At 33.5% G+C, this 11,631-nt stretch overlaps 2 protein-coding genes across 2 annotated transcripts; both read right to left on the bottom strand.

Moving 5' to 3' along the window:
- Window positions 1–922: 922 nt before the first annotated feature.
- On the bottom strand, window positions 923–10,119 carry LOC119641570 (23 kDa integral membrane protein-like). The gene is made up of 6 exons (XM_038040318.1): window positions 9,996–10,119; window positions 8,237–8,336; window positions 1,915–2,106; window positions 1,689–1,850; window positions 1,418–1,612; window positions 923–1,335 (listed from the first exon to the last, which is right to left on the bottom strand). Exons 2-6 carry the CDS (start codon window positions 8,294–8,296, stop codon window positions 1,264–1,266), a joined length of 681 nt encoding a protein of 226 aa, XP_037896246.1. The 5' UTR covers window positions 8,297–8,336; window positions 9,996–10,119; the 3' UTR covers window positions 923–1,263.
- LOC119641569 lies at window positions 8,518–9,941 on the bottom strand. Its single transcript, XM_038040317.1, has one exon. It carries the CDS (start codon window positions 9,293–9,295, stop codon window positions 8,567–8,569), a length of 729 nt encoding a protein of 242 aa, XP_037896245.1. The 5' UTR covers window positions 9,296–9,941; the 3' UTR covers window positions 8,518–8,566.
- Window positions 10,120–11,631: the final 1,512 nt, after the last annotated feature.

Genomic DNA, 11,631 nt, shown 5'->3' with positions numbered 1-11,631 from the left:
GGAAGCCACTCAGTATTGCAGTCGATGTGGTTAGTTCGGGCAAAGAACAAGAATGCTGTTCGCGAATGCTCCTTATTTGGCACAAACTCTGACATTCTCATTTTTCGAAAAACATTTTTCAGCTGCGACATGTGCTGGTATTACGACTCCCTATGGTTACTTGTTGTTCTAGCTATAAATGCTGCTATGCTCTCTATGCAGCAATGGCGTTAAGACTACGTGCAAATTCCGGTTTCATGTTTACGTACCTGGTAGTTAGATTTCCCTTAAAAAAGGAAAAAAATTTAATTTTTTCTTGTGTCGTATTCGGAATAAGCGCTTAGATTAATGAAACGAGGAAAGTCGTGACATTAAGTAATTCATCTTTTTACCTTTCTACGAAGGTTGTCTAAGTGGTTAAAGATGTGTTCGCCGCTTTAAGCTCTGCCTTAAAAAATTTTCAAACATTTTTTTTCCAAGTCTTTTTACTCACGATTTTTAGATGATTGCAAGGAATATCGTTTTGCTTTTGCAATGTATATTGTTAAACAAGGGGGTGTGTCTTTTCCTCCTCTTCTTCTTCTGCGTGTCAGCAAATCAACATCAGACGAGTTGCTGAGCTAAGCGAGAAGTTTTTTGCTTCAGTCATAATAAAGTTGGCGGTAGGTCGATTGGGGATATATAAAGCCTTCTTATGTAACCGTAAGTTGAAATAAACAATTTTAGTGTACTTTTAGGCAAACGAAGCTCATTCTCGCACTAAAATCCCAAATGGTCCTTATTAGATATCTTGATTGTCACATCTTGTCGAATGTGGTAACCTTAAAGATTGGGCATCGCTGATTTAAATGCCCAGACTATGCAAGAAAGCAAATGGTTCTCTATTTCCACTTAATGATTACAACCAGTGTAGTAAGTTAAAGTGTTAACAAAAAGTATTTATTTCTTCTTATAAGAGATGGGTTTTTCTTTCGTTTTCTTTTGTCTTTAAATATAATTTACGTTACATGTATACGTGCACGTATACACACTTAAATTTATGCATATATAACTGTTTGTACCTTTTATTACAATTACATTTTTTTAGGTACTGCGTATTGTGTGTGCTATATTGGGACACTTTATACAATATATATATATATATAGATATATATATATAAGATTATTCATTATTCTCTGCATATTAATCTATTGTTCGATATCAATTCATTTAAATTATTTTCATAGAATTATGTACAGATTAACAAGAGATTCGAAGCAGAAATAAGTAAAGTTTCCCGGTGTTTAATAAGCGGAACGACGTTTATAATTTCGCACATTATTAGCCAAACAGCAGGCAAATATAAACCCGGCAAACTATTGAAAAAGATAAGAAAAAAGATTTTGTTGTTTATTCTCTTAACACTTGAGCAAAACCCCTAAGCATGAAAAAACATACCTCGATGCCTGCAATAACTAGGCCAGCGTACTTGATTATGTCGGCATTTTTATCCCAAAAATCAACAAAAGCTTGCTTGCAACCTTTCTTAAAGACCGTCTCGTAGCGGCAATTTTGAGCATCTTTGCAACAAGATGGTGGAAAATATCCTTGATACCGATAGTCCTCAAAACTGGACTTGCCGCAGCATTCCATCTGAATGAGCCAGAAAAGGAGATCATAAAATCCTAAAAACTGAGCTCTGATATGTAATTAATTTAAACGCGCTTACACTTATTTGTATGGCATCCATGTAGTCACCTTTACGGGTACGATTCAGCCATGCCTTCTCCACCACATCACCCATGATTATCAGATATTTATCCTTATTCAACCACATGTATGTCACCAGAACCAATTGACCGATCATTAACACGAACAATAGAACAGAATACTGGAAGAAATAAAAGATTTCGCGTTTCTTTCCATTTTACACTTGGGAAAATTGTAAATCCTACCGTCATAGACATGCAGTAACTTTCACGTATGGCTCCGCAACAACCAAACCAAGATATCAATAATATTACGACGCCCAAAACGATCAAAGTGATGGGTACTTGTTGTGTCTTCAAAGCCTCGGCAAAATCTTCAACTGTATGAATGTTGGTGAAGAGCAAGGCTCCGAACACTATCAACAATATGCCGCATATCTATAAAAATATATAAATAAAACATTCAGGTAAAAAATTACCACAAGAAGCAAAAAATCATCCATTACAGTAAGCCTGGCATTAAAATAGTTTGCCGCATGAAAAACTGAGCTAAGAGCGCTGTAGCGAGAAACCCTCGCTACTTCGTTTCATTTGTTTGGAAAAAATATATGTTACGACCTTGGAGGGCAGCACGAAGTGTTTCATTTCCTTAAGGTTCAGTATCACGTTGTCCTCCCTTAAAATTTAATTAAGGTGTTAAACAAGTAAAAACACTGAAGCAATATACAATGACTTCTCAAAATGAAGCGTCACATGAAAAGCGTTTGGAAAACTGGTCCGATACGAATGACTTTTAACAGCGTTTGCCCTTGGTGTAGTGCTCCAAATTTCATCAAAACATCCCAAAGGTTGAACAAAAGAAAATCGGACGGACAAGCTTAGATCGGTTCAGAAAATGAATCTAAATCGATCTATATAATAAAAGGCGAGTCCATCTCAAGTCTTTCTAGGTGTTGCAAGTGGCGTTGGGTATAACAAGTAAAAAAATTATATGTACATATGACCGTTTTCTAAAGAAAATTAAAAAAAAAAAAAAATTTTTGATACTTCATAATATAGGATGGGCATGGCTAATATCTTCCATTTTTGCGGAGGTAATATATCTCCTATCTATAGAATATACGTACGGAGTTTTTTATCGGTGTATCTATTATAGATTTTCGCAAGTTTTTCGATCAAGAGCAGACGGACGGACATACATGCCTAGATTAATGTTGCAAATCAATGTAATACACAAATACATACATACAACCCATCAGTGAACGCAAACTTCCTCTTGGATGTTGCAAATATATATAATATATATGTATATGACACATCAGTAAATAAATTCATAGCATCAAATATAAATATTGTCACTATTGATAAATTTATATGAGAGACAATTTAGTGCAGTTATCTTTAGGAAGGCGAACTATCTATCACACAACGAACCGATGATAAACAATAAGATAACTAAATAAAGTGAACGATAAAGATGAAAAAGATAATAAAGTCAATGAATGCAATAAATAAAGTTTATTAAAACTGCATCGAGGGCACACGTGCAGAACTGTTCCATATCGAAACATACATATCTATGAGTAAGCAAATAGGTACCGGTTTTTATATTTCATTTTTATATATTTTGTATTTGTAGGCTCGAATCGAATCGCACGCTCACCACTCACTTAAGAATAAGAAATGTCTCTCATTATGATAATTGTATAAGCGTATATATACATATATATAGATATGTATATATGTGGACCAAACTGCTAGGTTCTCTAATTTGTACGATCAAAGAGAAGGAATAACAATAGAATTTGCATTCGTCACTTTCGCTGGAGAAACAGAGATAGAGAAAGAGAAAGAGCGAGACAGAGTGGAAAAGGAAACACAATCAATCCATTTGCATCGTGCATTATGCAAAGTATTTTCTTATACGATTTTTAATTGTTAATTAAGCAATGCAATGGAAGCTGCATGTTCCAATACAAGTGCAACGTGCATGATGCGCGACACAAAGGCATTCATCATTCGTTTTCTGAAATTCTAGTCCTCTATGCCAGTCTTTGCTAACCATAACCATAAGTAAATGTGCCGGGAGATAACAACCGCGAATGAAATTTCTTGGAAATGTCTGGATAACTCACTCAATAACTAACCAAGTAGTTCTACCTTTAAAAAAGAGAAAACCCGATAGTCGTAGATGCTAGTACTCATGCAGTTTTTTTTTGGTCCTGAAATTTATTTCTTTGGCCTAAATGATTTGTAAGAACAATAAACTAATCGTACCGATCTAAGGTGCAATGATGAGCGGATTTAAATCGGTCTACAATCTTACACCGATCGGAACACTTATTATAAATTTATTACAAGCGCCAGGGCAAAATTAACACACTCTCATCACTCAACCAATAATCGATAAAAAACCTTAAGATCATAAAGTTCAACGCTCGATACAAAATTTTAAAATGAGAATTAAAAAAAGTATAGAAAAAAAATTAATTATTTGTTTCCAAATTAAGGAAACGGCCGTGAACCGAATTGAATTTTAATTGACTTGAAAATGAAAAACAACATCTTAAGAATACATTTTTTCCTTTCATCCAAAATTTTCAGAAGATAAGCGAACTTTCAAAACGTATTTAATGTCACGGCTATAAAAATAGTTTGTAAATGCGTAGGCATCGAAATTTACATTTCGATCGTAAACGCACACACGCATCCGTAAAAAATTGCTAGGGAAGTTGAGGATGCTATGAAAAGTTTAATAAATAAATTGCGAATTGAAAAATATTGTGACGTCTTCCTTTTGTGTGCTGCATTCATCTGCGGATAAGGGTGATACCCTCAGCAATGGGGTGAACTAAGCTAAGCTACATGGCATCGATCGTCGCAACGAAAAACTGCATGTGTGGTACTGAGCATAAAAAACGTTAAACTTTTAATATTATAATTTTAACGAAAAACAAAAGTCGGTTTAAAACATGTTAACCTCGAAACATGAATAAATGCATTACATATTTATATGATTTGAATGAATATATTGAGAACCGGTTTTTATCTTACTTTTTTACTCGAAGCTTTAAGTCGCTTTTGTTGTCTTTTGTTTTACATTTATACCCGTTGTATATTAAAATTGGTTATGCCATGTGTATCTGTCATGTCATGTGTACAATAAACACGCGCGCCCAAATGCATATATAACGTTAGAAACAATGGCACAATGTACAAATGCGCAAACACAACACGCACACATAAAGTATACCTGTACATGCACACATGCAAGCACATACAGGGACACATACGGACGTATGGATATGTATATATACATATGTATATAGCCATGCGATCTGTAGCTAGAAATCATCCAAAGATACTACTTCGCCATCCATGACGGCTAGATACTAAAAGTATCCCCAATGCACACATTAGTCCGACCACTCTCGCGGTACCTGGTTATAGTTAGTGCGCCCCATGTGGTGGAAATTTAGGTGAAAACAGTACTGATTTCCAATTCATTTTCTCTACACCTGCTGTCTGTCTAAGCGCCTTAATTCCGCGCCTTGTGCACATTGTTCACAAAGATATTCGCTGTGCCCCATATTTCGGGGTTTTCGGCTTTTCGTGCTATGTACTGTCTGAATGAGGCTACAGCTAGGACGACCGCGCGCAACAAATCTTGGGCAGTTGAACCTTGCATGCTCCAAATTTTCTTCCGCATCTGCACAGGTCGGACATACTGGGGAACTCTCACGTCCGAATCTGTGTAGATAACTTCGGAAACAGCCATGGCCAGTTAGAAAATGTTTGAGGTATATATATATATATATACGATAAATATGTGTGTATTTGTTTGTATATATATATATATATATATATATATATGATGTAGATGTACAGATATAGGCATATATAGATGTATGTATATATATATATGAGTATAGCTTCTTTTTGTTTATTCGCTTAATTCAAAATTCAATGAAAGCTTACAACAAATGTACACTTACAACTGTACTCGGATAAATTTGATCTTTAATTGCAATTCTCAAAGTGTGCTTTGTTTGCTATTATCACACGCTAATGACTAATTATTTTCTATTATTTGTGAATAGAACAAAGCATTTAACTCTGAAGATTTATTATAAGGCAGAGGGAAAGCGACGTTCTCCTCTAAGATCACGAATCAAGCTTATATCTACTTGCTAAGATTTCCAAAAACTATCCTTATTGTTCTATAGAGAGTTCAATTTTTGATAGAAGATGATGGACCAACATTTTCTACCATTACAACAATGCAAATTGCATAATTCGTCGGGATGGGTACTCGGTAAAAAAGGAACACATACAAAACAAGTCGTAAAATTTTATTTGTCTACTCTTCGATAGGCCCCACGTCTGGATTTGCAAAATAATTCGTTAAATCATGGGCATATTTATGTGGGAGATATTTTTACACTGCTTAAGTCTTCCAAGTTTGAAAAATACTTGTACCAAATTTCATTCAAGTACATTTTAATAGATCAGTACACATACAGTTTTGCTATTATGAATAGGTAAGATTTTAAGTGGATAGCACCCAGAAGTTTCACAAAAATATATACAAATTTCTTATCAATTATGATTGTATCACACCCACTTTTTGAAGTCGACTTACGGTCATCAACTAAGTCCGTACATATTATATTTCAACTGTCTGATACATTCCACAGGCAAGCGCCAATTACATAAGTGAAGTGTTGGACGTACGGACATGCGTTATCAGAATTTTTAGATTGATTAACGATTATGAGACTCCTAGAATGCGGAACGTATGAACTTAAATTCAAATGAAATTAGCAAACCCACAGTCGAAACAAAAAATGTAACGTAGCTCTGTTGAGGCAGCAAAGATTCTGTTGAGGTGGTCTCAAAAAATTTAAAACAAAATGAATACACAAACACATTGAAAGAATATATTTAACAAAATACCACTTTACATTAATCGCTTCATATTAACTATGAAAAATTATTTCTAGCGTAGCATGGCTGAAGGCGACATAGGAAACTGAGTCCGTGATCAATAAAGTTTTCAACGATGCATAGGGTACAGTCAATTATGCTTAGAGCAATTGTCTACAGAAATTTAAAGATATCGATCAAGGATTCGTATAAAAGTTAGTTTCTTTTTTTTCGCTACGTTTAACCGGTCCGAGAATCTTTGATTTGCATAACGCTACTATGGCAGTCATTTTTTTATTCTCATAAATAAGTTCACGGGCATTTAATGCAGGATAACTTGCCATACATGTTAGATTCATTATGCAAAGAACATATTTACAAACGAATGCAATGACATCAGCCAATCACGCGCATTAGGTTTATGTGAAGCGCAAAGTGCTGCTAACTAATAAAGGAATTGCAAAATAGTTTTTCATTTATTTTTACTTACTCTCTTCCTATTTGATTTTTTTTGAAAGTCTAACGAGTATTAGTTGTTTACATTTATAAAAGATTAAAGTTTTGTAGCCTACAATTCACAGGGTATACCATGAAACACATAAGTAGATATGCAGAAAAAAGAGTTTTGATTTTTGATCATACGCAACTTGTAGCATAATGACAAATTAAACTTGTGCGGACATGTGCAATACCTAGATCCATTCTGTATCATATCGATTCAGAGATTTTGATGTGTGTGTCGAACTGTAATGGAAGTGAGAAATAATTTCAGATAGTGTAGAAAATAATTCCACATAGTTTGTTAAAATATGTTGTTCTGTGATTCTGTTGCAAGCAGTCCACTGTAAAAATATTTGTACAACTGTAAGATTAACATAACTATGGCTAGTGCGCTTTTCTGTGATTCTCGTTATTATTACTTTTATTATTATTATTTTTTTCAGGATGTGATTCTGAATTGATGTATGCGTGTCTGTCCCTCTGGCTGTCTGCTTTGTTTTCATCTATTTTAATCTATCTGTCCGTGGTCTGACCGTGTCTATGCATCTGTCTGTCTTGTTTGTTCTGTTCTAATCTAGCTATTTAAGCATGTCTGTCCGTCTGACTTGCCTTTTCTTCTATTTTAATCTATCAATTTAAACTTGTCCGTCCGTCTGTCTGTCTTGTTTTTTGCATTCTAATCTAGCGATCTTAGCATATCCGTCCATCTTTGCGTTTTGTGTCTTTTTGCTCAATCTACCTTTATCAACAAACCATACTTCAACACAAATAAAATATATTTATTTCAGTTCAGATTTTAAACCACTTTATATTGCTTTAGGTCCACGCGTAGGCAACATTGTTAATAAGAAAAACGAAAGGAAAAAGCTTTTGTGATCTAGCCAAAAATATCTAGCTTTCTTACTGTTGGACTTTAGACTTTGCAAGTAATTTAGGTGATGAGAGAAACTCAACTGTATTAGCCACCATTGTGATCATTGAAGAATTGCACGTCAACCAACCAAAATTTTAAGAGTCAACATTCGAACTTGAGATGCAACGGTAAATGAAGTTTAATTGTAAGCGGAACATTGGATTCGAATATAAAACTCGCTCTAACGTACAAATTGTACAAAGATTAAAGTGTAATTTAAGTACTCACCGAACATAGCAGATTGAATAAGAATAGAATATATTTGACCATGGACATTCCACAACTCATCTTGAAGGGAATTTTATAAGTTGAACAAAGCTGCAAAAATCTTAAAACAAAACACGATTTTTTTTTTTTTTTTTCATAAAAATGTCATGATTTATTATAAATGGTAAAGTTAGTTAAGAGTAGCATTTTGTGATTGTTGTACAGCAACACGAAAATAAAAATGTAATTTAAAGTTTTTTTCTCTTTTTTTTGTCTACTATATCTAAAGCTAACGTTAAAGGCCGTTTCAAGCATATAGATCAGTCCTAGTCTTTTTCTAACTTTGTTTATTCAACGTACAAGCTCGTGTAAAAGCTCTTTTTTAGGCAACAATGAAGTTTTCAAATTGTAAAAGGTTTTATAAATCCAAGGATAACGAGAAAGACTGGCTAGCCATGACTCAAAAGTTTTTGTGCGGTTTTCAACTTTGGCCAGATGTTTGTAGTATTTAGCATTTTTCTTAACACTTTGCTTCTCATCTGGCTTAAAACGTGCAAAACGTAATTTAAGTAAAGTTTCAGAGATGTCCACCAAACGGCCCTTAGGCGGACGCACTAAATATAGTTGACTAACTACATAATTAGAGTCATGTTTGCTCAACGGTAAAAAAGTGGCTTCACGTCCAATTAAACATTCTTGTATCCAAGAAAATCCATTGCCATTGACTTCAATACCAGCCAACTTTACGGGCAATAAACGATTTTTGCTTGCAAGCAACGATATTAAGGGACGATGGCTCACTAATAATAAAGTATCTTGGCCGCTTTGTTTTACATCCCGCACAAGTCCCTTATGCTTAATACGTGCATCGATTATTTTATCTGGTATATGCGAAGGTTTCTTAAATGGTCGCACCAAATATAACGGCCGGTGTTTTGCGTATGCAAATAAAAGCATTGCCGTTGCGGTGCCGTAAACCAATAACTCGGTACCAACAGTTTGACGATCCATTAAATTGCATAAGTTGTGATATTTGGTAATAAAAAATTTCTTATAATCCTCCATAGTTCCTTTCACCATATGAAGCTATTCGATGCAAACCCCACAAATCCTTTCACTTAAGTTTCGATTCAATCTTTAATTCGACAATTTTTGGTTCCGTTTTTAGTTTGATGACATCATTGTATTATAAATATACTTTTTCACTTTTAGTTAGGAAAGTTACTTTAACGATCTTATGTGAATATGTTCGCATTACATTTATTTGTAAGTACACATTAAATCTGAATGTATTCTTCGCAAAAATTTATTCAAGTCTCAAGCGTAAGAATTGGTTAATATTTATATTTCTAATCATTCACAAAAAATTGCGAATTTTTCTTTTGACATTCTCTCAATTTCTTTTCTTTCTATGATTTGTTTTTTAATCTACTCATTATACGTTGCAACCATGGAAAAATATATTACGATTGTTTGTCTCTTTCGTGATCGTTGCGCTTTTGACAAACGTATAGAGGGAGCTAGTCATACTATTCTCTTTTAATGTACAAAAATCACATAAACACTCTACTCTTAACCCATGCACAAAACTATTGAACTATAAACAGAGAGCGAGAAAGAGAAGAGAAATTAATTTAATATAGAAAGAAAGAATAGCTTTTCTCGTTCTTATAATTAACGGTTTAAGCTTTTTGCTTTTTTCACTGTTACAATTAAAGAAAGCGAAAACGAAACCGAAACTCCTTTAGTCGAGCTTTTTCGTCAATTTTGAATTTTATACCTTAAACTTGTATTTTATTAACAAAAGGCTTTATTTATTGTCTTTTATTGTTGTTTTTTTTTTGTGTGCTTTGTTTTTTTATTTTCTTTAAACTCTGGCTTTATAATTTAAGCGCTTTCGTGTTAAACAGCGTAATATTTATTAGAGACTGTTGAGACTGTTTGTTGGAAATCTCGTTTGTGCTTCGTAAAACCATCAATTACATTAACAACTGGTGGTTTTGCCTGACAATCACCTCTTCACTCTGCACTTTTGTATATCGAACAAGCATCATTCTCTGATCAACAAACCGACAAGTGAGAGATAAAATATTTTCAAAAAATTAATTTGTGTATAGATTGCCTTTTGCATACTCATTTTTAAAATATTTTTTTTTTTTGTCTTATGTCCCCTTTATACTATTAATATATTAAATTAATATCTCTCACTATGATGTTACATTTGTCTCTAATAATATTATTTTATTTGTATTTGAATGTATTACTGTACGCACATGTATACATGAATATACTGTGCGTTAAAAAAACTAGTAGTATTTTTTTAATTAAAAAAAAAAAAGCGATTTTCAAAATATTGCAAAAATATTTGATTTAATTTTATTTTTTAAAAAAATTTGAAAATGTCGAGTAATCAATCGATCAAAGATATATGACAAGTGACTAAATGTGTTCAAGTCCGTTAAAGGCAGCCCAGTATTTAATATTATAACTAATAATAATAAAACTAAAAAATCCAGTAAAGTTCTTTCCATTCGCTTTTTATCGTCCATGATTGAAATTCTTCTAAAAAGTCATTAAAGAAAAATTTTCAATTTCGTTGAGAATGTAAAAAGTTTAGTTTAAAATGAGTAAAAAGAGTGGATAAGGGCCCGCCATTAAATGTCCTCTATACTGTCGACCGTTGTACGTATAATGACTTTACAAAATAAACCATTATATGGAAGTGGTCCAATAACGATCGTCCCTGACCTAAAACTTGTCAGTGTACCAAATTTCTACAATTTGTCTTCGCCCTACAAATTTAGCACAAGAAGGACAGCCGGACAGACATACTTAAATCTGTTAAGAGAGTGATTCCGAATAGACTGGTGTAACACATACAGCGTCTGTCTAAAGTCCTTCTGGGTGTTCCATACATCCATACTGGCTTAATGCACTCCTCTACCACGAGTAGTGTAAGATATAAAAAGACTCTGCTGATCAAAAGCCAACTGAGAAGGTTTTACTCGAATTTCTAGGATTTGTGGGCATAAAACTAAACGAACTGATTTCCATAATGTTTGTACTGGGTATTATATAAGACGTAATTATAACCACAAAGGATGTTGAATATAATCATACTTCAATAAACGGAAAGCGTACAAAGAGATTCCTTAGCAAACGAAAACTTTGTTACGAACTACAGGATAATATTAAGTTAAATAACGAATATATCCGATGGGTAAAAGAAGTTACACTTGACCACACAGAAGCATATGCGGTACATAATAAATAAGAGTTCAATACACAAAATGACAAAGAGTCGAATAAGTTTCTTTCTTAAACTTGAGTTACCAAATTTTGTAAACATGCGTACGCTTGTACACATATGTACATACAGATAAAACTTTTGCTTTTATCAATAGTAGTTAAGAATA

The sequence above is a fragment of the Glossina fuscipes genome, unplaced genomic scaffold, assembly GCF_014805625.2.
Source record: "Glossina fuscipes isolate IAEA_lab_2018 unplaced genomic scaffold, Yale_Gfus_2 154, whole genome shotgun sequence".
NCBI lineage: Eukaryota > Metazoa > Arthropoda > Insecta > Diptera > Glossinidae > Glossina > Glossina fuscipes.
The sequence above is the reverse complement of the archived record's forward strand: the minus strand, read 5'-3'. Positions and strand labels throughout refer to the sequence as shown.

Coding starts and splice junctions, on each gene's coding strand:
- LOC119641569 (XM_038040317.1), bottom strand. CDS start 9,295: ATGGTGAAAGGAACTATGGAGGATTATAAGAAATTTTTTATTACCAAA.
- LOC119641570 (XM_038040318.1), bottom strand. CDS start 8,296: ATGAGTTGTGGAATGTCCATGGTCAAATATATTCTATTCTTATTCAAT. Junction 1,613..1,688: donor TGGATGCCATACAAATAAGT/GTAAGCGCGTTT, acceptor TGGCTCATTCAG/ATGGAATGCTGCGGCAAGTC. Junction 1,336..1,417: donor TAGTTATTGCAGGCATCGAG/GTATGTTTTTTC, acceptor CTTTTTCAATAG/TTTGCCGGGTTTATATTTGC.